At 54.3% G+C, this 24986-nt stretch overlaps 2 protein-coding genes and 2 non-coding genes across 17 annotated transcripts in view; 2 read left to right on the top strand and 2 right to left on the bottom strand.

The window, feature by feature from the left end:
* Positions 1-800: 800 nt before the first annotated feature.
* On the top strand, positions 801-872 carry TRNAH-GUG (transfer RNA histidin (anticodon GUG)). Its single transcript has one exon. It is a non-coding gene; the product is annotated as a tRNA-His (tRNA).
* A 301-nt stretch (positions 873-1173) lies between these two features.
* TRNAH-GUG (transfer RNA histidin (anticodon GUG)) lies at positions 1174-1245 on the bottom strand. The gene has a single exon. It is a non-coding gene; the product is annotated as a tRNA-His (tRNA).
* Positions 1246-1325: 80 nt separating this feature from the next.
* Positions 1326-15151, top strand: SLC28A1 (solute carrier family 28 member 1). 9 transcript variants are annotated; one of them, XM_065688785.1, is made up of 18 exons: positions 1345-1906; positions 4249-4375; positions 4449-4546; positions 4938-5053; positions 5469-5658; positions 6024-6165; positions 6932-7045; positions 7449-7526; positions 7905-8084; positions 8311-8391; positions 8531-8656; positions 12216-12346; positions 12567-12735; positions 12930-13127; positions 13553-13634; positions 14122-14220; positions 14607-14718; positions 14811-15151. In XM_065688785.1, the coding sequence occupies exons 2-18, from the start codon at positions 4310-4312 to the stop codon at positions 14932-14934; spliced, it is 2106 nt and encodes a 701-aa protein (XP_065544857.1). In that variant the 5' UTR covers positions 1345-1906; positions 4249-4309; the 3' UTR covers positions 14935-15151. The 9 variants fall into 9 exon arrangements, with proteins under 9 accessions (XP_065544861.1, XP_065544857.1, XP_065544854.1 ...); XM_065688782.1 differs by having other exon boundaries at positions 1346-1906; positions 4249-4378; XM_065688786.1 differs by having other exon boundaries at positions 1347-1906; positions 4249-4378; positions 4962-5053.
* Positions 15152-15437: 286 nt separating this feature from the next.
* Positions 15438-24986, bottom strand: part of ALPK3 (alpha kinase 3) — a 36061-nt gene continuing 26512 nt past the window's right edge. For all 6 annotated transcript variants that reach the window (XM_065688778.1, XM_065688776.1, XM_065688777.1 and 3 more), the window contains 9 exons: positions 21591-23436; positions 20712-20859; positions 19158-19285; positions 18849-18884; positions 18453-18727; positions 18014-18102; positions 17555-17772; positions 17313-17361; positions 15438-17161 (listed from right to left, as the gene is read on the bottom strand). In XM_065688778.1, the coding sequence (XP_065544850.1) occupies positions 16840-17161; positions 17313-17361; positions 17555-17772; positions 18014-18102; positions 18453-18727; positions 18849-18884; positions 19158-19285; positions 20712-20859; positions 21591-23436 (3111 nt within the window). In that variant the 3' untranslated portion in view covers positions 15438-16839. The remainder of the gene's footprint in view (positions 17162-17312; positions 17362-17554; positions 17773-18013; positions 18103-18452; positions 18728-18848; positions 18885-19157; positions 19286-20711; positions 20860-21590; positions 23437-24986) is intronic.

Raw genomic sequence — 24986 nt, 5'->3', positions numbered from 1 at the left:
AGAATCCCAGACTGGTTTGGGTTGGAAGGCACCTTAAAGCTCCTCCAGCTCCAACCCCTGCCACGGGCAGGGACCCCTTCCACTGGAGCAGCTTGCTCCAAGCCCCTGTGTCCAACCTGGCCTTGAGCACTGCCAGGGATGGGGCAGCCACAGCTTCTCTGGGCACCCTGTGCCACCGCCTCAGCACCCTCACAAGTAAATGCTGCAGCAAAGAGAAACTTTATTCCCTGAGAAACATGCAGTGGTGAGAGGTAGGAATACACCTGGGGTTGGGACATGGTGAGAGCTGGCATTAACAGGTTGAGGGAAGGGTTGGGGCAAGAGCTGAAGGATATGGCTGGAAGCAGGGACATGGTCAGAATCACAATCTGCAAGGCCAGAGAAGGGTAGTCAGGGTTAGGAGTACGGTCAGAGAGGGTTAAAACCACCGTAAGGTGGGGGTCAGGATGAGACACAGGGTTGGGTGTGGGGCTAGGACCAGGGAAGGAGCTGAGATGGGCTTAGAGGTGGGGTGAGGCCAGGGTGAGGGGCATGGGGAGGGCCAGGGTCACAGGCCGGGCTAGGGTGCAGGTGGGGAGCAAGGCCGCGCTCGGAAAGGGCTGAACGCGCCAGGAAGAACCCCGCGCGGTCCTGCCCGCGCCGAGAGCTGTAGAGGCACCCGTCAGTCACCGCCCGTCGCTATGGAAACACCACGTGACAGGGTCGGGGCCCGTCAACCCTGCCCACCTCCGGTCACGTGCTCCACTCTGTCAGCCCGAAAGGCTATTTCAGCAGGCTGGGTGGCAGAGCTCCGGTAGCGCGCCGTGATCGTATAGTGGTTAGTACTCTGCGTTGTGGCCGCAGCAACCTCGGTTCGAATCCGAGTCACGGCATCGCCTCGGCGGTACCACGGCAGGAGAGCTCGTATTTTGCCGTTTTGCCCCATGGCCTCATCTGTATTAGTTTTATATATTCTTTTAGCTCCGCGTGCGCCGTTACCTCTTCCCCCCGCCGCCTTACAAAGCCCCGGGCAGGGCGGGCTGGGCAGCACAGCACAGCGCCCCGCCAGGAGCCCAAAAAAGAACTGAACAGTGAAATATTGGCACGACGTGGAAAAACAAAGTGATGAATCAGGTCGTCGGGGCGCAAAAGGAAGTAAGCGCAAGCCCCTCTGCCGTGCTACCGCCGAAGCGATGCCGTGACTCGGATTCGAACCGAGGTTGCTGCGGCCACAACGCAGAGTACTAACCACTATACGATCACGGCGCGCTACTGGGGCTGCTGTTAAGGGTTTGCCGAGGCGACTCTTAGTGCTGATGACGCGGAGCACGTGGCCCGTGTACACCAGCTGCGGTTCGGGATCTGTTCCGTGTCACCAGTGCGGTGACGGGCGCGCGCAAGGCTGAGCGCCCTCGCTATACACCGAAGCCGGACCAGCGTCCTCCGAACCGAGCCCTGCTGGCCGCGTATCACTTCACTGCTCCCCGGGCAGGGAAACCCCGGGTGCCCGCACGTGGGGATTCCGCTCACCCCATCCCGCTTGGAAAAACTGTTCCCAGCGCACGCTGCCGGCAACGATTCCACCTGCTGCAGCTTTCTCCATCCCCTGCTGTGCAGGACTGGGGGACCACTTTGCACCACCGCAGCTTTGGAGTCTGCCTGTGCCTGCCTCTTTTCCTGGGAAGCATTTCTCAGAGTGGAGTAAAGGCTGGATACCTGGGGGTGAAAGTACCCAGCGCAGCCTCTTCTGGGCGGCGAGGCCACCGCGCTGGCGTCCCGCCCAGGCCCTTGTGGGCACCGGGGTGTAGGACCTGGGAGGAGCTGGGGCAGCCCCAGCCCCAGTGTGCCCAGCCCAGCTCTTTGGACCGAGCTGTTAATCGGTAACCGGGTGTGGGGACAGGCGCTGTGTGGCCATTGTGGCTGGCAGGTGAGCACGGGAGCACAGCGGGTGCCGGGGTGGCAGTAGCCATGGGGCTTGGGGCAGGCGTTAGGCCATGGGGTACATGAGGGCATGGGGGCAGCAGGACACAGGAGGTGTGAGGGCATGGGGTGCGCGGAGGCAGCGGGGAGGGCAGAAGGGCATGTGACCACATGGCATGACAAGGCGGTGGGGGTAAGGATGCGAGGCATGAGGGCATGGGGGGCACCCACCTGCTGTCCCACTGATTGCCTGCCTGTTCATGTGGCCCCACTCCTTAAGTGGATGGCAGCGTAAGGGACTTCACCAGAAAAGAAGCCAGCTGAGCCACTGGGAGGGGGGAGGAAGTGGCACTGGGGGGTCACAATGGTGGCACCAGTGTGGAAGACACTGAGCTTGGGAGGGATGGAGAGAGCCAGGAGCCTTGGGGTTCTTGGGGGAGTCACTGAGCCCTGGAGGTGCCGGCAGGGTCACTAAGCCCAGAGGGATCTCTGGGTGTTCCTGAAATGGTGGGCCTGGGAAGAGGGGTCCTCTTGTTCCCTGCTAGGGTCCTGGCGAGGGGTCCCTGAGCCCTGGGGGACACTGGGGGTGCTGGAGGCCCTGGTCTGGGGTCCTGGGTTCCTACCATGGCCTTGGGTCCTGCCCTGCTGCTGAGGAGCCATCAGACTCATTAGCAGCTGGGGGACACGCTGGGGGCCAGCATGCCTCAGTGGTCCCCATGGAACTAACCACTACCTTGAGCTGTTGTGAGGTCCCAAGCTGAGGGGGATGTTCTCCAAAACTCACCTCCATTCGTTGCATTCAGGGCTGGGACAGTCCCTTCAGTGAACCCCAATTTTCACACTGGAGGAAGCAGGTGATGACGCTGCCTTCTCCACCTTCTCTATGCAGACCTCTATGGCTCTCCTCCAAAGCAAGGACAACTCCTTACTCCCTCTGTCCTCACACACAAATGATTCTGCAGTCAATCGCTACCTTCTCTGCAATTTGTTTGCTCTTCCCTCATCTCTCTTCAGGTAGAGGAACCTGGAGGGAGCCCAGGTGGCATGCTCCAAGAGTTCCTGCCCTGGCATGACGCTGGTTCTTCTGCCTGTGCTGGACTAGTTCTCACTGCATGATTCTCCTCAAGGACCAGTCTCCATGCAAACTGCCACTTACTCCTCCCCATTCCTGCTGCACTGTATTAGTTACGAACATGAAAAGACCATCTTCCTTATCCTTATCATTCCTTATCTTCATCCTTATCCTTATCCTTCCTTACCCTTGTCCTAGCCTTCCTTATCCTTCTTCTTCCTTATTCCATTTGAGATCCTCAGGGCAGTGAGAAGGGCACGCAGCAAGCTCACTGCCCTGAACTTTAAGAGAACAGACTTTGGCCTCATCAGGAACCTGCTCAGTAAGGTTCCATGGGATAAAGCCCTAGAGGGCAGGGGGTCAAACTCAGAAGGAAGAAAGAAGCTTATAGAAGGTGGAAGTGAGGACATGTGCCGTGGTGGAATTCTGGTGTCCTCACCATAAGAAGGACATGAAGCTGTTGCAGCAAGTCCAGAGGAGGCCATGAGGATGATCAGGGGCTGGAGCACCTCCTCTGTGAAGACAGGCTGAGAAAGTTAGGGCTGTTCAGGCTGGAGAAGAGAAGCTCCAATGTCTGAAGAGCAGCTTCCAGTGCCTGAAGGCAGCTACAGGAATGCTGGAGAGGGACTCTTCATCAGGGACTGTAGCAACAGGACAAGGGGTGATGGGTTCAAACTGAGACAGGGCAAGTGCAGGTTAGATATAAAGAAGCACCCTTCCCTGTGAGGGTGCTGAGGCGCTGGCACAGGGTGCCCAGAGAAGCTGTGGCTGCCCCATCCCTGGCAATGTTCAAGGCCAGGTTGGACACAGGGGCTTGGAGCAAGCTGCTCCAGTGGAAGGTGTCCCTGCCCGTGTCAGGGGTTGGAGCTGGATGAGCTTTAAGGTCCCTTCCAACCCAGACCAGTCCAGGGTTCTATGATTTTATTCAGTTGCACCCGATGAGGGATGCAGCCAGATTTATTTTTTTTCAGAATCTCACTGGAAGGGTTGCTCACAAAGGATGGTGGTCACTAGCACCATCTTGGAGGAGCAGTACCAGCTCTTCCTCCTGCACCTAGTCCTCTCCTGTAATTCCTCGGAGACATGGAAGAGGAAACCTTCCAAGAGAGAACAAGGGAGTCAGCTTGAGGATCCTATGGGATGGTCCCTTGATGTGCTGGTGCAGAAACTACTCTGAATCCCTACTGCAAAGGGTGTTTTCCTCCTGGGGACCTGGAACTCAAAATCAGGGCTGGACATGCATGCTTCCAGAGGTGATCCTGTCTTTCTCTTCCCAGCCAGCATTGTTCCCCTGCAGTGCTGTTTCTCTAATGCGTTGAAGCTGCTGCACTTCTGGCAATGGAAGACAAACAGATAACCCTGGACAACCTTGCGAAGGGCTCGGATAACCCAGCTTTCAGCTCCGTGGTAAGTCGTCCTTTCCCCTACGTGTGGTACAGGAGCTGCTCAGGGTGCTCCAGCTAATGATGTTTTCCAGGGGGAGGACAGACTCTGTGAGGGATGTGATGGTCCATGTGGTGAAACCAAAGAGGAGAGGAGAGGTGAAGGGAAAGGGAGATTCTCCTCCTACTGCAGGTAGGATAACCCCTGGAGATGCATCTGTGTAGGGTGTTTCCAGTGGTCATAGCAAGTCTGCAGTCCTTGGGCCAGTGATTCCCCTGATCACAGAGCAGAGCAGGGTGGTATTGACCACATAGCAGGGATAGTGCCTGACGACTCCATATGGCTTTGTAGGGTGCATTCAGCAGAAACCTCCACTCATTGTGCCCAGGATGCTGTGTGTGTGGTGGGGTCTCCCTTGCCACAACCGGCCAGCCCACTCCTCCTGGGAGCAGGCAGTAGGGCTGCTGGAGGCCATGGCACACCTATCAACCATGCTGCTGCCACAAGCACCGTCTAGTTATGACCTGGCTCTGTTGAGTTGGGCTGGGTTCACCTTCAGGATCCATCTTCTGTGCCTCTCAAGTCTCTGGCATGTGACTCTCCCCAGGAAGGTTGTGCAGCCGGCTTCCAAGGCAAAGCGCTTCTGCAAGGCTTATGCCAAGGTGTTGAGAAGGGTCATCCTGGCGCTCCTTGGAGTAGGTGAGGACTTCCCAGTGCTGAGACCCCATCGCCACATCCCTTTGGCTGCCCATGTCCCCAGCCTCCAAGAACTGGGCATGGCCACCCATGTGGAGGTTGTATCTGCTCTCACCCCATGGCCTGTCCCCTCCTCAGTCCTCACCCGTCCATGAGGGCTACCTGCTCCTCACTATTTGCTTTCCCTTTACCCACCTACCCAAACGGTTTGCTGCACCTGTTCTGGATGCTCCATGTGCCCCTAGACAGCTGAGGTGTTGTCACCAGTGAGCCCATCTCTGGGCTGGTGCTCCCTAAGTCCTCCTTGTGCACAGATGGGAGCCTCAAGGAAACTAACCCCTTTGTTGGCCCTGGTTAGTGTTATGAATCCATGATCTTATGGGCTTGATATTTCTGACCTCCAACGTGCCTTCTCCAGCCTACCTGTGCTACTTTATTGTGGCCTGCTGGCTCAACTTCCAGCGAGCCCTTCCGTTGGTTGTGATGACTGCTGTGGTTGTCTTCTTCATCTGCTGGAGCCTCTTCAAGAAGAACTGTGGGGCAAAGGTGCTGCTGCTCCTCAGCCCCATTCGGAAGTGCTTCAAAAGGTCCTGGCTATGGCTGAAATGGTGAGTCAGGAAAAGGCAGGGTAAGATCCCTCCCAGTACCAGGTCCCCTCTCCCATGGCTGCCCTGCCAGCACAACCAGCAGCTGGTGGCTCTGGACAGATGCCCTAGTCCTGTGCAAGCACCTCATGAATGATGAGGAATGGCCCAGCTTGGGAACCACTTAAAAGCCATGGCAGAAACATCCTGCTACTCTACTTCAGCAGCATGATGGCTGTTCATAGCTCCTGTTTGTGTCCAAGCCCCAGGTTTCTTCAGATGCATGGACCTCACAGTGGCATCTCCCACACAATTAGCTTCTGCCCTTCATGAGCTTCTCTCCCCATGGGGACATCCTCTCTGTGATGGTCTGGCAATTTCCTTTGCAGGCTGCTGTGGGTGGCCCTCCTGGGAGGCCTGATCATATGGCTGGCTTTGGACACTGCCAGAAATCCAGAACAACTCATCTCACTGGCTGGCTTCTGCTTCCTGGTGCTGTTCCTGTTTGCCTGCTCCAAGCACCACAGCGCAGTATGTGCTTCAGATGTTTCTTGCCCATTGATGCTCTCACAGCATGTGCCTCCCAGTACTGGGAAAAATGTGCTTCCCGCCCACTGGCATCCCCTTATGGCCCATTGCTGGAGCTCCCTGGAGGAAGCAGAACCCAGCAGGGCTCCTGGGCAGAGCTGGATCAGCATGGGAAACTAAGCTGGGTGGATGGAACCAGCCCCAAAGCCACCCACTGCTCTTTTCCCACTGCTCATCACCATACTCCCTCATGGTGCCTCTATTACATTTTCCATCGTGTTTCTCATAGCTGGGTCAGACACAGAGACCCAGCACTAGACTCATGCCTGAATTTCAGATGCCTGTGCGTGGAAGGTGGGCCAGAGCTTCAGGTGACTTGGGCAGAAGTGATTGAAGTCCCAGTGGCTTCCAAACCAACCTGCTTCAATGTTTTGGGCAATCTGCTGCCTCCAAACGATTAATGAACAGAAAGTTTTGAGCCGGCAGGTCTGTACTAGCTGTCAAACCATCAGAAGGTCTCTGTGCCCTTCTCCTCCTGGGTAAGACTGGCAGATTATGTTCCACCAGCCAGTTTCTGAGTCTCACCAACTCATCTTTCTCTAAACCCAAACTATGTTTGTGGATTACTGTTCCAATTTCTTTATTAGTATCCCCACGGTGTTCATGCAGGTGTTTGCCATATGCAGCTGTCAAAGGGGCAGGAAGCTAAGAAAGGGAAGTCTGTAGGCTTGACTAGCATCTCAGTTCCTGTTCTGGTCTTGGTCCCCAGGTGTCCTGGAGAGCTGTTTCTTGGGGTCTTGGCTTGGAGTTCGTATTTGGACTTTTCATCCTCCGAACAACCCCTGGCATCCAAGCTTTCCAGTGGCTGGGTGACCAGATCCAGGTACTGCATGTGCTCACACCACCCCATGCTTGTGCCCTCCATGTAGCCCCACCTTGGGATGCAAGGACCTGTAAGAAGAGTAGAGGGTGGCATGGGGTGGGGAAGCTGCAGGGACTGCACACTTAGAAGCATTTTTGTTTGGGACTGGAGAAAAGCCAGCTATTTCCTGCTTCTCTGCAGCAGCCAGGATCCTCTGGTGCAGTCTCCTATGCAGGCTGCTGCTGTGCCTCAGCACTTGGAGACAGCCCACCAGTGTCCACAGCTTAGGTTTCAGCAAGTCATTATCTGGTGTGGTGAATTGAGCTATGGGACTGGGGGGACAGACTCCTGCTAGGTAGATGTGAGATGTCAGGGAGAGAGCTAATGGAGATCTCCCTCCTCCCATGTAACTTCTCTCCTGCAGTTCTTCCTGGGGTACACCACAGCTGGCTCCAGCTTTGTCTTCGGGAACATGCTTATTGAAGAAGTCTTCGCCTTTCAGGTCAGCTTGGGGTATGGGCTATAGGGAGAGAGAGGCCAAACCTGTTTCTCTTCTGGTCTGGCTGCCTTGCTGGATCCTGAAGAGCATAGAGCTGAACGCAGCCATATTTACTGCAGAACTCAACCAGCTCAAGCATGGGTCTCCCCTAGCTTTGTAAACATTCATGGACCTCCTCAGTGCCATAAGGGGTCCCCTGTCCCAGCACTGGTCCCCTGTCCCAGCTGCCAGCCCAAAGTTGTGGCGTTCCAATTGTGAGGGCTGGCTATGCGGTACTTTGCCATGCCCATTTCATGGGTCGAAAGGGCTTGGTCCCCAAGTGTACTTAGATGTGTTGCTCAGCTCTCCTTTAACCCTACACCCCTGGTGTCTTGCCTACAGAGTCTGCCCATCGTTGTTTTCTTCAGTTGTGTGATGTCCATCCTCTACTACCTTGGCATCATGCAGTGGCTCATTGTCAAGGTAGGGCCTCTCACCTGGCTCTGGGGTGGTAGTGGAAAGAAGAACCTGGTGGATTCTCTGACTACTGTGACCAGCTTGAGGGATGTTCCAGGAAAATTGGTATAGTACTACTCTGGGGTGATTTGTTCTGCCTAGAAGAATAGACACAACCCCTGTCTTTCTTGCATGTTCTCCTGAGGAAGTCCATCCTTGGAGTTGATGTTGCTACCTGGTCTGTGGACACTTCCCAAGACCACCTGTGTGCAGCCTGAGGGGCCCTGCTTCATGGGGTGGGTGGCAGGGTGCCAGGAGTCTTTGGAAACATGGTGGCTTTGTCTTTCCCCAGATCTCCTGGATCCTTCAGGTCTCCATGGGCACCACTTCCACTGAGACCCTGAGTGTGGCAGGGAACATTTTTGTGGGACAGGTAAGGTCCTGGGCAGGAGGTCCAGCTCCTCAGACCTTGCAGTTCAGCCTGCCCTGGAGGAAGGGTCTTCTCCCTTTCCAGGAGACCTATAACCCTGCATGTCCCTGTCTCAAGGACAACAGGGCTTTCTCTCTTGCAGACCGAAGCCCCGCTGCTCATCCGCCCATACCTTGCAGACATGACCCATTCAGAAATCCACGCTGTGATGACTGGTGGCTTTTCTACAATTGCAGGCAGTGTGATGGGTGCCTACATATCCTTTGGGGTGAGTGCATAAGCAGATGCGTGCCCCATGCTCCCTGCCATGGGGTCCTGACACACAAGAACTGCCCTGGACTTGTGGGTGAGAGAAGACCCCCAGAAGGTGCCCCATGGTTCCCTTCCATAAGCAGGATGGAGGCAGGGTGCCTCCATGTCCAGCCTCACCTCTGCTGGTCTGGCCAGAACCCTGAGCCCTGCCAGGTAGGAGGCACTGCTGTGGGACCCTCATTGTGTGTCCTTGCACAGTGAGCAGGGAAGATCTTACTCAATCATAGGATAATTTAGCTTGGAAGTACCCTATGGGGATACAGGCTGCCCAGGGGGGTTGTGGAGTCTCCTACACTGGAGATATTCAAGGCCCGCCTGGACAAGTTCCTGTGTGATGTACTGTAGGTTACCCTGCTCTTGCAGGGGGGTTGGACTAGATGATCTTTTTAGGTCCCTTCCAACCCTTGGGATTCTGTGATTCTGTGATCTCTGATCCACCCTTGTATCCAAATGATGTGATGGCAAAGCCCACGGGGTTGCCCAGAACCTTGTCCAGGTTGGTGGTGAACATCCCATGGAAGGAGGTCTCCCCTCACCTCCCTGAAGTGAGGACTCACAGGAGCCTCACTTGTGGAGATTACTTTTTCTATATATGCAACTGGAATTTCCCACTGAAACTGTGACACTGATTCTCACTCTTTCTCTGGGCATCTCTGAGCAGGGCGCCTCTGAGCAGTATCTTCCCACCCCACCCCACCCCTTTTAAGTACTTGGGAACAGCTACTACATCCCCCCCAGCACTCTTTTCTCCCAGGTGAACAAGCCTCACTCCCCCAGCATGACCTTGGTGGTCCTGTGCCCTGACGCACCCAGGGATGCCCTCTCCAGTTCATCAGCGTCTCAGCCATGGAAACGATGTCCAGATGTGGCCTCATAGAATCATAGAATGGTTTGGGTTGGAAAGGACCTTAAGATCACCTAGTTCCAAGCTCCCTGCCATGGGCAGGGACACCTCACACTAGACCATGTTGCCCAAGGCTCTGTCCAACCTGGCCTTGAATACTGCCAGGGATGGGGTATTTACCACTTCTTTGGGCAACCTGTGCCAGGGCCTTACCATCCTCACAGTAAAGAACTTCTTCCTTATATCTAATCTGAACTTTCCCTGTTTCAGCTTAAACCCATCACCCCTTGTCCTATTGCTACAGCCCTTAATGAAGAGTCCCTCTCCAGCATTCTTGTAAGCCTCCTTCAGATACTGAAATGCTGCTCTGAGGTCTCCACACAGCTGCTCATCTCCAGGCTGAACAGCCCCAACTTTCAGAAGAAGGCCAGAGAAAGGAAGACTTCCCCTGATTGTAGAGAGTTGGGTTAGGGATAGGTTAGACAGACTGAACATCTATAAATCCATGGGCCCTGATGCGATGCACCTGTGGGTGCTGAGGGAGCTGCACCCATCATCTTTGAAAAATCATGGAGAATGGGAGAGGTGCCCAATGATTGGAGCAAGGCCAATGTCACTCCCATCTACAAAAAGGGCAAGAGGGAGGAGCCAGGAAACTACCAGCCAGTCAGCCTTACCTCCATCCCTGCAAATGTGATGGAACAGGTCAGTCTGGAGTCATCACCAAGCATGTAGAACAGAAGGTCACCAGGAGTAGTCAGCATGGATTCACCAAGGGTAAATCTTGCCTAACCAATCTAATAACCTTCTGTGATGACATAACAAGATGGGTCGATGAGGGGAGAGCAGTGTATGTCATCTGCCTTGACTTCAGCAAGGCTTTTGACACTGTATCCCATAATATTCTCGTAGGTAAGCTTAGGAAATGTGGGTTAGATGAATGGACAGTGAGGTTGATTGAGAACTGGCTGAATGGCAGAGTACAAAGGGTTGTGATCAGCATGATCAGTGGAGTAGAATCCAGTTGGAGGCTTGTAGTCAGTGGTGTTCCCCAGGGAGCAATACTGGGTCTGGTCTTACTCAACTTGTTTATCAGTGTCCTGGATGAAGGGCTGGAGTGCACCCTCAGCAAGTTTGCTGATGATACAAAGCTAGGGGAGTGGCTGATACACCTGAAGCCGTGCTGCCATTCAGCAGGACCTCCATAGGCTGGAGAATTGGGTGGAGAGAAACCTGTTGAGGTTCAGCAAGGGCAAGTGCAGGGTCCTGTACCTGAGGAGGAAGAACCCCAAGTACCAGCACATGCTGGGGCTGACCTACTAGAGCAGTTCAGCTGAGAAGGACCTGGGAGTGTTGGTAGATGATAAGTTGACCATGAGCAGCAGTGTGCCCTTGAGCCAGGAGGGACAGGAGTATCCTGGGGTGCATCAGAAGTGTGGGAGCAGTCGAGGGAGGTGATTCTGCTCAACCTTGGTGAAGCCACATCTGGAGCACTGTGTCCAGTGGTGGGCTCCTCAGCACAAGAAAAACAAGGAGCTACTGGAGAGGGTCGAGTGGAGGCCATAAGGATGATCAGGGGACTGCAGCATCTCCCTTATGAGGAGATACTGCAGGAGCTGGGCCTCGTTAGTCTAGAGAAGAGCAGGCTGAGAGGGGAACTCATCAATGCAGATCAACAATTCAAACGCAGGTGCCAGGAGGATGGTGCCAGACTCTTTCCAGGGGTGCCCAGTGACAGGATGAGGAGCAATGGCCATGAACTAAAACACAAGTTTCACCTCGACACAAGGAAGAACTTCTTTCCATTGCAGGTGGCAGAGCCCTGGCAGAGGCTGCCCAGGGGGGTTGTGCAGTCTCTGGAGATACTCCAAACCCACCTGGACATGTTCCTGTGTGACCTGGTCTGTGTGGCCCTGCCTTGGCAGGGGGTTGGACTGGATGATCTCCAGGGGGCCCTTCCAACACTAATGATTCTGTGATTCTGTGATTCTCACCCTGTCTTCATACAGGAGGTGCTCCAGCCCCTGGTCATCCTTGTGTCCTCCTCTGGACTTGCTGCACAGCAAGCAGCTCCATGTCCTTCTTATGTTGAGGACACTAGAACTGCACACAGTGTTCCAAGTGGGTCTCACGAGAGCAGAGGGGCAGGATCACCTCCTTTGACCTGCTGGTCACACTTCTTTTGGTCATCAGTGCTCTATAGTGAGGAATAAACCTTGCCCTTGATCTGCTGGCTGAGATCCTGCTATTTAAACATTAGTCTACTTAAATGGGTATTCAAGGATAAAAAGTCAGAGAAATAAGACATTGCCATTTGGCAGGCAGGGGAGGTGTGAAACTGTGAATGTGGCCCTTTGTCAGGAGGGAGAAGTTCTCAATGTTGCACATAATGATAGAAAGGGATGAGGAAGGGGCAAGGATGATTACGGTTAGGTCAAACACCAGGAGAATTTACACCTTCAAGACGAAGATCACTTCAGTTCCACCAATGCCTCCATCCAGGCGAGCTGCCCTACATGCCATGGCCAGCTTACACAGGAAACAGACAATTTTCCCATCCTGAGAAGCCCAGACTGCTGATGCCAGCAATGTGCTAGGGTTCCCTAGGGTGGCATGTCTTGGGGCACAGCCTCGCATGGAGTTGCCTAAGCCCACAGTCTGCACATTGTAGATAGATGCGGCATCACTGATAGCAGCTTCCGTGATGGCTGCGCCCTGCGCCCTTGCCATGTCCAAACTCGTCTACCCTGAAGTGGAAGAGTCCAAGTTCAAGGGCAAAGCAAGCATCCGCCTCGCCAAGGGGTGAGTGTGAGGATGGTGAAGTGGGGCTGCATGCATCCTGCCAGTGTGGGGAAGCCATGGGGGCAAATGGGGGGCACATGGGGGGGCACAAGTAGACATTCCAGGTGGCCTGAGGTTGGGAGAGCCTGTGGTGTGCTGACATCCACAAACTGGGAGCTGACTTTGCATGGAGAATGCTTGGCCACAAGAGCCAATTGGTTGTGGGTTTTTTTCCATACAGAGAAGAGCAGAACATCCTGGAAGCTGCAAGCAATGGGGCTGCAGCCTCCGTAGGGCTCGTAGCCAACATTGCAGCCAACCTCATTGCTTTCTTGGCGGTGCTGGAGTTCATCAATGCTGCTCTGCGCTGGTTTGGGGAGATGGTAGACATCGAAGGGCTCTCCTTCCAGGTATCCCCAAGATGCAGCCCCATCATCTGGGCTACCAGATCCTACATCCCCCACCCATCCCTACCTTTGCCTCAGTAGGCTGCTGAGACCGTTGTTGGGCGTTTTGCAAAGGCTGACAGCGGGTGTCTGCCCCATGCCTGGGGATGTGCAGGTGGTCAGCTCTGAGTTGTTCCCTTCTGGGATCCTTTTCCCAGGTTATCTGCTCCTACGTCCTCATGCCTGTGGCCTTTCTTATGGGGGCAGACTGGGCAGACTCTCCACTGGTGGCTGAACTCTTGGGGATGAAGATCTTCCTGAATGAGTTTGTGGCATACCAGCAGCTGGCTACATACAAGAAAAAACGTCTGTCGGGTCTGGAGGAGTGGGATGGGAGCCGGAAGCAATGGATATCTGTGAGGGGCACCTCCCGCCCTGCCAGGCACAGGGCAGAATGGATCCAAATGAAATGGGGCGTGGGACATGGCTGGTCAGGCAGGATGTCTGTTGGGGTGGGAGGGCACTTATGGCCAACTAGATGTGGATGTTCACTAACTGCTGGGTATGGGGTCATCCTAAGGAGTCAGTGAAACTCTTTCCTATTCATCCTGCTCCTTGGTGGGGCAGATCATGGTTCCAGAGGGCCTCCTCTTCCCCCAGCCCAGCCTCTCCCAGGGGCAGGCTGCCCAACATCTGCATTCTTGCTCCCAAAATTAGCTGAAGGAGAAAGGACTGGGATGGGGGGGCTTATCTCCATCATGTCTATCTGGGTTGGGAACTATGACAGCTCTAGGGCTGCTTCTGGGCAGAGATGACTGTTCCCTTCTGCTGTGCCCTCCAGGAGCGAGCCGAGAGCATCACCACCTTTGCACTCTGTGGATTTGCCAACCTCAGCTCCATTGGGATCATGCTGGGAGGTCTGGGTGAGTGTGACCCACATCCTGGGTGCCTAGCAATGATGCAGGGCAATCCCGGGACCAAGGACTCAACTGGGGCAGAAAGAATTTGCTGCCCTCAACCCTCCATGTTCAGTCTCTGCCAGCACAGCGATAAGAAACAGGATTTGCATGAGGTGATTAGGGATGATTTTGCACTGCACGCATGGGCAAAGCATGTGCATGTCCCACAAGCCCAGGTGCCACCCATCCATGCGTCAAAGAGCAGACTCCAGTGTTGAGAGCACCAAGTGCTCTGGTTGATCACCCATGGGTGCAGAGTGGGCACAGTGCAGACAGTGTGCTGGGTGCTGGCTGTGCCTGCCGTGTCACCCAGACACCAGTGGCTGAGGTGAGCAGGCCAGTATGTGACAGAGCCAGCTAGGGACCTAGGACACACCCCTTTCTTTCCCCAGCCTGCGGTGGAGCCAGAGCAAGGACTTAACTCACTCCAGTCTCTGCTTTGTCCCTGCAGCCTCCATGGTTCCCCAGCGCAAGGGTGACTTGGCATCCATTGTGCTGCGAGCCCTACTCACTGGCACATGTGTCTCCATGCTCAATGCCTGCCTGGCAGGTAAGTCCCTGCCTATTGCCAGTGGGCCAGAATGAACTGGGGACAGGCAAAGACCTACAAATGCAGGTGCAGGTATGCATGTCCTCCTGATGGCTCTGCCAGGGCCTCCAAACCCTTTGCAGGGGCTGCACAGCAGCTGTGCTGGGGCCCTTCAGCCTCATTTGGGCTGGGGATATTTCAAGGACAGCTTCTGGGGCACTGCAAGTTCCCTGGGATCACTGCTGCAACAGTCTTGGGGGTGAGGTGTGAGAGTGCATGCACGGTCCCAAGTACAGGATCTGCAAGCAAGCGCAGGGTGAGGGTATGGGACTGGGGAGCAGGGTCAGGGTATGGGATGTGCATGCATGGTCCCTCAAGAGCCCCAACCAGGAGACTTTGTCCCCCAGGCCTCCTTCATGTGCCAACAGAGGTGGGTGACTGCGTGACCTTCCTCAGCACTGCCAACTTCAGCTCTACCAGCTACGCCATGTATACCTGCTGCAAGCAGCTCTTTGCCAGGTCGGTGTGAAGGGCCCCAGAGCCATACGGTCCTGCCCAGAGACCCAGGCAGTGGCCAGCACCTCATCCTGACCATGCTTCTCTCTTTCCAGCTCGGTGCTAGACAATGGGACACTCTCCTTAACGGGAGCCTGGGCCGGCCAGGCAGAGGGCATGCAGTGCCTGACACAGTGCTGTGGGCACTACAACCACACTATGTGCAAGGGGACAACCTAGAAATATGCAAACATGGCCTGGAAACACCAGCATCTGCAAAGTCTGGCCCCAAGCCTAAGAAGTGCCCCATCAGAAACCTGCTAGTTTGGTCTCCTCTGCTCCAGTGATGATTGACAGCTGTGTGCACCCTGCAACCAGCACCCTTAGGTGCTAGCCCGCAGACACAAGGGAACTGCTCCCAAATAAATCATGGAAATCCCCATGTACTTGCCCTCAACCCCACTCTGGTCCCTGACCGTGGCTGTCCCACACAGCATGAGGTGCTTTGCTCAGGCTGCACGCTGCAACTGCCACAGCCAGCTTTTGCTGCAGCTAGCAGAAGCTGAGCCTCTGCCATGTTCCACCTCAGCTTTCAGGTCTGGCCCAGCCACCCTCTTCTCTCCTGTAGGATGTGGATGAAAGTAAAAACCATTACTTGAAGACATTTTCCTTCCTCAAGCACAAAGCTACCCCATCCTGCTGTGTTTGGGTGAATCTTTTCCACAGGGACCACAGCAGCAGGGAACAGGCCAGTCCTCACTTTATTGCACTCAAGAGCACCCATTCGCCAATGCAGCCTTGCTATGTACATCATTATTTTACAATGACCCCGCAGCAAAGCACCAGGACCCCAGAGCACGCCACACTCCCAGCCCCGTCCCTTCTGGACAAGCTTCTTCACCAAGCTGCACAGAGCCACCCTTCTGGGCATCACTGCAGCATGGCACTGCTGGCACCCAGCACCCTCCTCTAAAGCTTCAGGGAAGGTGATGCTCTTAAGCATGATGAAGCACACAGCTCTGGGGCTCTTTGCAAGCCTTGCTGCCCACTGCCACGCTCTGGTGGCTGCTGCACACCTGAGCGAGCTGATGGGCACAAGGGAGGCTTGATGTGATGCAGGGTGCTTTACTTTCCAGCATGAGCACCACTGCCTGTCCATCACCTCGTGAGGCAGGGCAGTGGGACCTGGAACGAGTGCTGCTAGCTGCCACTGGAATAAGGCATGTGCCAAGCAGGGGTGATGCCAAGTGAGCATGACCAGGTAGTGCAATGGAGCTGAGCAGGGTGTACAGGGTCTGCATATGGCAGGTGGGCAAGGAGGGGTGAGTCCTATAGGCTGGATACCCACATATACCTGGCATGGATGGGAAGCGCCCCTTCGCCCCTCTCCTGGGTGCCCAATGTGAGGTAGAGCAACATTACTGTGGTGCTGGACAGCACCTGTAGCAGCACTGCTGCCCCTAGCATCCGCCCAGCAAGGGAGTGGAAGGCTGACCCCAGGGTGCAGGGGTTCAAAATCCCATCCCCGTGAGCTGCCAGTACTGATGCCAGTGCCCTGCCACAGGCCTGGACCCCAGAGCCCCACACGCTATCAGGAGCCCTACAGGCCATACTAAATCCCTCCACAGCAAAACCTTGAAATCACAGTGTGCTGCTGGGCTTCACATCCTTCACATAGAGCGCTGGCAGGGCTTGGCCCAGTCGCTTTATGGAGGACAAAACAGCGACATGAGGTGCAGGAGAGCAGCCCAGACTCCCAGTTTGCTCAGGGGAGCCAGGCAGGGGGCATAGTGCTTGCAAAGCCCAAGAGAGCAGGTGTGACAGCCCCTGCCTTAAGGCAGGGAAACAGAGAGAGTAGGGAGAGGAATGTGAGCCTGAGCATGGAGGAGCTCCACCACCAGCAGCAGCTCTTGTAAAGAGGTATTGGCAAGGGGTCCATGCTGCCCAAGGCTCACATTCTCCCCATGACTCCCACTACCACACACCACACAATGCAAGTGCTGCGGGCCAGGGCGAGAGCCAAATGGAGAAGAGTGGTGGCAGTGGCCACTGCCAGGGTCTCCCCTTCCCAAGCTGGCTGCATGCTGCCTCCAGGCTGTTTGGATGGGGGTCCAGAGCAGGAGGTCCCAGCTACAGTGGTGCTGGCTACTGTGGGTGGCCAGACCTGCTGCTCTCTCCTGACCCGAGTTTGGAGGCTGCTGGGGTCTCCCCTGTTTCTGCTGCTCTCCGAGAACTCTTGGGGCTCACAGAGGCTTTGCGTATACCCTGGGGACTTGCCAGCCCCTTCTTCTGGAGCTGGGGACTGGACTGCGCGGATTTCCTACCCATGGAGGGGCTCTTGGAGCCTTTGGGCTTGGCTGGCTCCAATGTCTTCAGGCCGAGGATGCTGCAGTAATGGTTACACTGGTGAGCGGTCGTGAATTGCTCCAGCAGAGAGGGGAAGCAACTTTCCTTCAGCCCCTGGTACCTGCCAATACAGCAGTCCTCAGCCCCTGCTTCGTATCAGGAGACATCCCACTGGAGCAGGGAGCCAAGGACAGAGCCTGGCTGCACTCACCACCGTGGCCCTTTGACACATGAGCAGTGACAGCTGGGGACAGCTTGGGGGGGACACTCACCCTTTCAGGTTGGTAGCAATCCGCACATTGGTCATCTTCCAGCCCACTCCTGCAATGAAAGGGAGGAGAACCAGTGTCTCCCTGAGAAGAATAGGCACTGGCAGCAAGAACAGGTCACTGTCCTGGGAGCTGGGCTCCATGGCACATGGGGAAAAAGGCAGAAGGGCAAGCCTAGGGCTTTTCCCCCTCCTTACACAGAAGGTAGTGAGGGGTCACAGAAATCAGATGGCAGATGCCTTTACCTTCCATGTCAGTCACAAGGATGTTTCCATTTGTCCACTGATAGACCCAGTGCTGGAAGGTGCAGCATTTGAGCACAATCTCTGAAGTGCCTCGTGCCACCAAGCTGCCATCTCTCTCAGTGACACAGTACTGCTCGCAAGGCGCACCCAGGTCCTCCTCCATTGTGGCATAAGGGATGTTGTTGGCCGGTCGGTATATCAGGTACAGAGGAATTATCCTGCATGGGAGCACAGAGGCAGGTTCAGCATCAGACACACTCTCACTGCAGCAAGTGGAGATTCGCACTGTGGTCTACAACCCTTGGCTTTTGCCTCTCCCTAACACCCCACCCCTTCTGTCTGAGGGTGGGAGAAGAGCACACTGCTCTTTGGGATGTCCCCAGCACCCACAGGTAACCCTCTCACCATCCCCCAGGGTGCTCTGCCAGGATGTGAAGCCAATGAAGCTGCAGGACTTACTCAGGCACTGCTCCAAAATCAGGGACAGCTCGTGCCTCAGCGGCAAAGATCTTGCAGTACTCGCGGCTGGAGTTCTGGATTTTACATTCCTGGAGATGCAAACAGAAGAGTCAGGGACCTGTCCTGTCTTGCCCCAACGAATCCCAGGACACCCTGCCTGGCCAGGCATCCCCTGGAAGCACTGCCAGCTGTTTCTCTGCCCTCGTGGTCAAAGGACAAGTGACAGGGAAAGCTCTGAGCAGTTCTGTGTTGTTCAGAGAGAAGAGCTGAAGCCAAGAATAACAAGGACATTGCCAGCCTGCTAGAATGCAGCTCAACCCCTCCAGAGCACTCAAAATGGGGATGGCAATAAAGAAAGTGGGCACAGAGCTGGGGACTGTGGCACAGACAGGGAAGGTGTGCAGGAGACAGGTGGAGGCTGGCCCACAAGGATGCCCACCTGGATGGTGATATCGTAGTTCTTCTCTATCAGACTGTTCTCATTCTTGGTCCCAAAGACAATGAAATTGTGCACTTTGATTACACAGGTGCAGCCAGACTCAAAGACAGGCTCCAGGCCGTAGATAGCTCTTGCCCGGCAGGCTTTGTGCAGGAAACCGGCACCCACTTCCACGTCTTCGCTTACCACGCGCCCAAAGAGCTTATCTCCCCAGTAGCCTGCGTCAGCCAGACCCTTCGCGAACACCATGGGCGTCATCTCAATCTCCTCACCAACTGGCGGAGGGAAATGCTGGTGAAGGAGGACAACGTGGACACAACCTGCCCCCATCACAGAGCTGCTGCCCCTTGCACAGCGAGGGGCAGCAGTTGCAGCTTGTCAGCACACAGCTCTTACCTTCGATCTCTTCCCGCAAGATAAATCCTGACAGCACTATATGGGACGAAAGCAGAGAGGTGTCAAGGTCCTACCAGGATCCCACCCTGCCCCATGTGCTTCCGCACCAAGGGACAGCAAGGAAGATGGTATGAATTGCTCAGGTATTAGCACATGAAGGCAGAGGCACCTCACAGAGGTGGTGTTACAGGGTGTGCAAGGTTCCCCCACTCTGCAACCCTGGCACCAAGCTCTGCATGGTTCACCACGCTGCCCCATGGCACAACTGGGGAAGCTGGGAGAGCTGCCAGGCTGCTAGGGGCTCCTCACCTTCTCCGCTGAGCAGGAAATCAGTGGACTCAGTGCCATACTCATTGCTGATCACACACCGGTAGACCCCGCAGTCCTTCTGGGATGCCTGCACAACAGCCAAGGCTGCCTGGCTCTCATCACCAGCGCTAGAAGAAACCAGAGCATGGCCTCAGCCATGTGTGACACATGTGGGCACATGGGAGCCATGTGACAGGCACTGAGGACGGGCACTATGCTGCCCTTAGAGGGCTGGAAGAGGGCTAGAAAGGAAGCCAGCCCAAGGGCATCCCAGCTCCTCTCCTGGCACCTTATGGTACCAAGAGTCCTGCTCTGCAGTTTATACTTGCAGAGATAATCATCTTCCAGGCAAGCCTTGCAAAATCTGGTCAGGATTGGGCTACAGACAGATAAAGGTACTTTCCCCTAAGAGTGGCTCAGGACTGTCATTATGCTAAGTGACTCACATCTGGATGGATGGTTGGAAGTCAAACAGCTACAGAGGTGTTCAGCTTCATTTTCACCTGTTCATAAGTGGAGGCAGACACCACTCCCCATCCTGAAGTCTGCCCCTCTCCAAGGGACTGGCAAAGCATGAGCTCTGTGTTCTTCTCCAGCCTGCAGCACCAGGCTTTGGGCTGGCAACTCATCTAGCCAAGCCACTACACAGATGAGTCTCCAAAAGAACCAAAGGTCTGTTTCTGCCCCACATGGCCAGCATGAACCAGCAAAGGGATGACAGGCTGCAGAGGGAAGAGGTAGGACCTGAGACCTGCCGGCTGAGCAGGCTCTGCTCTGGTCAGCTAAAAGGCAACGGCTACTCCAGGTTCATCTGCCCCAGCTCAGATATCTGCTGTAGGAGACTATTTATGCCTCAGAAGCACCTCTTCCTGCCTGCTTATTATAAAGGGAGCTCAAGGGATGCTTAAAGGCATCAGGTAAATCTGATCCTACTCCACCAAGTTCCCTTGGCCTTGAGAACAAGTTGCTTCTCCATAATGCACCCTAAGGAGCATCAAGGATACACCAAGCCACCCAGTTGGCCAAACATGCTCTCCCTGTGCAAGGACAGTGCCCCGGGATAGAGGGGGCGCAGCCAGAGCTGCTTTTTCCCTGTTGGTGCTTGTCAGTGGCGGTTGCATGGAAGCCCCTGTGCCTCGGATGCAGTGTGGAGACCCTCCAGCACAGCTGCCACTCTCACATGTAGTTCCAGTTTTGCAGCTCACACTCAGCTCTCAAATTCTGAGATGGGCACAGCCCTTTCCCTGCCCTCCCCAAGGTTCAGGTTCAGCCCCTGCCCTCCCCAGGGCTCTGCTACTCAAAGCATCAGCCCTTAAACCAGGCTCCAGATGGAGCATCAATAGGACAAATTTGGCAACAATTTCCCATCTGGGCAATCCCTCCCTCCCTGGGAACTGAGAATAAGGTTTGCAATATACCACGCCATGCAATGAGCTTCCCATGCAGCCTCAACAGAAGGGGCACCTTAACCCCAGTAAATGCAAGGAGCTGGATTTAACATACAAACCCAGGGCTACGCACAAGGACTACAATGAAGCAGAGCTGGTAGATTACCTCCTTTGTGCTTCTGCTACAGGGATCTCATCCTTGTACCACATCAGCTTAGAATCACTCAAAATATTGAAGAACTGGCACCAAAGTTTCAGGTTTCCTGATGCATCGGAAAATTGTTCTGCCCTGATCTTACGAATCACCTGCGGAGCTAAGGACAGGGTGCAAAGAGATTGATGGTGAGACACACACTGCTGGCTGCAGCTCCAGGGGCAGGGCAGCCTACCCCAGTGCTGCTGCCTAGGACTTTGGTGTTGGATATTACGCATATGTCAGCACAGCCTAGTATAACATCGCCTTCTCAGGGAAGGTCTCATGGCTGGAGGCAAAGCAGAAAAACATTGCAATGTTGGAGGAAACATTTGTCTACTGAAGTAGGGATTTATCAAGGTTACCCTTACTTTTGCAAGAGTGCCAATTCCTGTGAGGGTATCAACTGGCTCTTGCAAGAACTTCAAGATCAGGATCATGACTTTTCTAATTCAATGCCATAAGGAATCAAATTAGCATTCACAATGGAGGTGGAAAAGAGTGCACACCCGCTAATGCCCACTGGACCCCTAACCAGCATGAGACATAGTGAGGACCAGAACACAGAGACCAAGAACAAGAAGATTATATGATTCCCTTGGCCAGGGAAGTTCAGGCTGTGGAGATAGCCAGTCTCAGTGCTATGGCCTCTTGCATTTCTCTGCCCTCCCTGCACTAGGGAAGAAGTCTTGTGGCAGAATTTGGCTTTCACATTGCCAAAGGGTGATGCTGAAAACCCTGCAAATGCACAAACCTCTTGTGGCCCCAGCTGACTATCACTGGCTCAGCTGGCCAGCCTCCCTTTGCAGGGAACAAGAAAACATGCTCCATGGGGATTACCTCTTCCCTTACCTTTAAAGGGGTTGTTTGCTTTCTTGCACTCTGCTGGCTGTGCTTCTGGCTTAGCATCTTCAGGGACCTCATGGTCACTACTGCTGTCACCTGTAGGCTCCTTATACAGCTTAGGAACCTCCAATGTGGCCATCTTTCTTGTGAGCGTTGGCAAGCACTGCTCTGCAGGAGGGCACAGAGGCAGGGCAGGCGATGGCAAAAGGGCCGCATTCTTCCTGGATTGCCGTGGTGAAACGTTTGGACTTCTCATGTGGCCTGGGCTCTCTGGGGTTGCCTCCTCTTCCTCCCCAACCTGCTTGGTTTTTGGCAGGTATATTTTGCGCCGCGCTCCAGAAGCCAGCTCCTCTGGCGTGGCACAAGGTAGAACTGCCAGAGGGCCACCAGCGCTCTCTTTTTCTGGGCTTGTGGCAGACAAATTTGAAATCTCACTAGGAGGCTGCCCCACTCCTGGGGCTGGGATGCTGCCCACCACGATGGAGGGCACAGAGAGCTGGGGCAGCCCCTCTCCCTCAGCAGAGACCCGGGTACGTCTCTTTGGTGGCACAGGCCTGCAAGCCAGCATCTCCTTGCTGGTAATGAATTCCTCGTTAATCATGCTCGTGATCCGCCTGGATGTCCTGGGAGTCAGAGGCAAGTTCTCTGCTGTTTGGAAGAGCTGATTGTTCTGTACCTTTTCCAAAACTCTCCTTGAGGTGCGAGGGCTCAGGCCTGCAATGCCTATTTCTGGGAGCATGAGCTCCTCTGCATCAGGCTGCTCCTTGTCAGTGCGGTCAGTGTCTTCTTTCGTGGCATTGCTATCTGACATTTTTAAAAGCAGCAGCAGATAGTTCTTCAAGGAGGAAACAAGGTTTTTGTGCTGCATCTTTTCCTCCAAAGACGTCTCCTGCTGTGTCTCAGGGCGAGGCAGGACCAGCGGTACTTGTGGCTGAACCTCAGCTCCTCCGTCAAAAGTGCCTGAAGGTGCTGCCAGCTCCTGGTGTGGACCTGTTGCTGTTAGCTCTCCTCTTTCCTTCCCCTGAGGTCTCACAGGCACTGATTTGGCACTATCCTCCCCTAACATGCTGGCTGAAAACTTCTCTTGTGGGGCAGATCCATCTGCCTTTCTGATTTCTGTTTCTCTGCTCACAGGAGGCAGCAGCTCTGCTCCAGATTGAACCTCTCCTGCTGTGGCCTTCATCCCTGGGGCACTGTGAACTGCAAGCAGTGCCCCCTGAGCCACCGATGTTCCAGCTGCAGGAGCGGGGAGTGGCTCTTCTGTGGCAAGTTGAACTGAATCAGGAGCTGGACATTCAGTCTCTCGATGTCCTAAAGGTGCCCCTTCTGCCTCTGGGTACACAGCCCCAGGAGATGGCTCTGCTGCACCTCTCCCTTCTGCCTTTGCACTGCGATGGCTCCCAGATAGCTCCACTCCTGCCTCTTTACTCTTCCCATCCTTGACTGCTGTCTGACATGTGATTTGCTCAAGAGGAGTGTCTTTTTTGCGTTCAGGAGGACTCAGCTTCTTTAGTAATGGCTTTTCCTCACCTTGGCTTTTGTCCTCTTGATTTAACAGTGCTGGTGGGATCTCTCTGCCTTCAAGAGCATGAGAATGTTCTTCTGTCTGTTTCCTAGAAGCAGGTTGCTCCTTTCTGGGCTGCACGTGGTCTGGGGAAGGTGCTGGTGGCTTTGGTGGTTCCTGTGGCCTCAGCCGAGGATTTGTCCTTTTCCCCGATACCCTGGTATCCTGGCAGAAAGGTATCTCTTTCCTGAGCTCCTCTAACTTATTGGCTTTCTGATCAGCCTCTAGGGTTGGAGCAGACACTGGTGGGTTCAGATCACAAGCAGACTGCCCCACGGCTGCTGCAACCTAATTAAAAAAAAAAAAAAAGAAAATAGAAAATTAGCACTATTTTACTGCCTGGGTCTGCTCAGGGGTGCTTGTGGTCCAGCTGCTTGAATTACAAGTATTAACCTGGAACCACTGATACTCACTCATCCAGGGTCTCTTGGTTTTACCATCATCCCGTGGTAGTGGGTCACACAGTCCCCTGTCATGCTGCACAAAACGTCTTTTAATCAGTTACAACTCTTCTGCCTTTCAGTGCCTTGGTTTTGCACACACAGGCAGGAAATTGGCTGCTCTAAAACATTCAGTGGGTTTTAAGTCATAGAATCATAGAACAGTTCTCCAGATGAGAACCATTACCTCTCCTCTGACACAGCACCTACCCAAGGAGCAAAACTGTCATGTTTCCGCCAGTCATTGCAGAGACCTTTTATAATTTCCTTGCTCTTTTTTTCAGATTCAGAGTTCCCCCTATACTGTATCTGCAATCTCCACGCTGAGACAGGCCGATCAGCAGATCACACACTATCCAGATGAGGCTGCCCAAATGATTTACAGCGAAACTGTACACCATGACATTATCTGCACTATTCAACCATCCTGTTTCTTTGACATTCGGGAAGCTCAAATGTTTCCAACTGCAGTTCACACCAGCAGACGTTTCAGCAAGCTGTGACAGCTGAGCTTTATCCCAAGGAAATGTGACAAAATCCTCCAGCCAAGGGGCACTATCTGTTCTTGTAGGATAAGGATCAGGGAGGCAGTGATACCACTGATAAATGCTGTGTCCAGCTGATGATCAGCTAACAACATCAGGACAATTGCATGGGATCATGACATGCACATGACAGGTTCCTCATCCATTCTAGATAATCTGCTGCTAAGGATTTTCTCACTGAGGTCTCTGACTGGAGGCTTAAGGCTCCAAGATCAGATCCATGGGAAAGGAGGGCTGTGGAGCTCTTGCCCTTCTATTTAATGCTCTTTTGGCTTCGTTTGAAAGCTTGGTAAAAACAGGAAAGCTAATGCTGGTGTCTCAGCAAACCCTTCCCCAAGCAACTGTTAGGGCAATGTGAATATCATCTGGGGTGGGAGGAGCAGCTTTAGGGAGACCATTCCTGCACTCATTATTCAAGTCTGTTCCTTAGTAGTCTCCAAAGAATGCCAAAGGCCAGGTAGTTTCTGTCTCCACACACAAGGAGTGCAGAACCAGGGTTCCAGCTCACAGGGTTGCACAGCACTCACAAATGCCACATGCCCCGCCTGCTGTCCCCCTAGAGGCATGTCCCTTGCCTCCTTCATCTGGCTGAGCCTCACAAAACAGAGCATCCCAGTGCTCAGGCTTAAAAGGTTTTATTTAAAGAGACAGACGGGGTTCATGCAGTGAAACCTTGCTGGATTTTACCACAGCATATGGTCCTCTGGGGTGCAGAAAGGGAAGGAAACTGACACAGCCCATCTAACTGCAGGGCCAGTAATGTTCCCTCTGCTCAAGGCGCTGAACAGCACAGTGCCCTGCAGGGGGAGGTGGACCAGGTTTACAGATGGAATGCATAGAGGTGGCTCTGCTC

This window comes from Lathamus discolor, chromosome 8 (assembly GCF_037157495.1).
Source record: "Lathamus discolor isolate bLatDis1 chromosome 8, bLatDis1.hap1, whole genome shotgun sequence".
NCBI lineage: Eukaryota > Metazoa > Chordata > Aves > Psittaciformes > Psittacidae > Lathamus > Lathamus discolor.
Note: the sequence above shows the minus strand (reverse complement) of the source record. Positions and strands in the feature narration are given on the sequence as shown.

Excerpts from the sequence above, each read along its gene's own strand:
- SLC28A1 (XM_065688782.1), top strand. The coding sequence starts at position 4,310 with ATGGAAGACAAACAGATAACCCTGGACAACCTTGCGAAGGGCTCGGAT. Across the intron at positions 7,046-7,448 it reads GGCTGGGTGACCAGATCCAG|TTCTTCCTGGGGTACACCAC; the intron begins GTACTGCATGTG and ends TCTCTCCTGCAG. Across the intron at positions 7,527-7,904 it reads AAGAAGTCTTCGCCTTTCAG|AGTCTGCCCATCGTTGTTTT; the intron begins GTCAGCTTGGGG and ends TCTTGCCTACAG.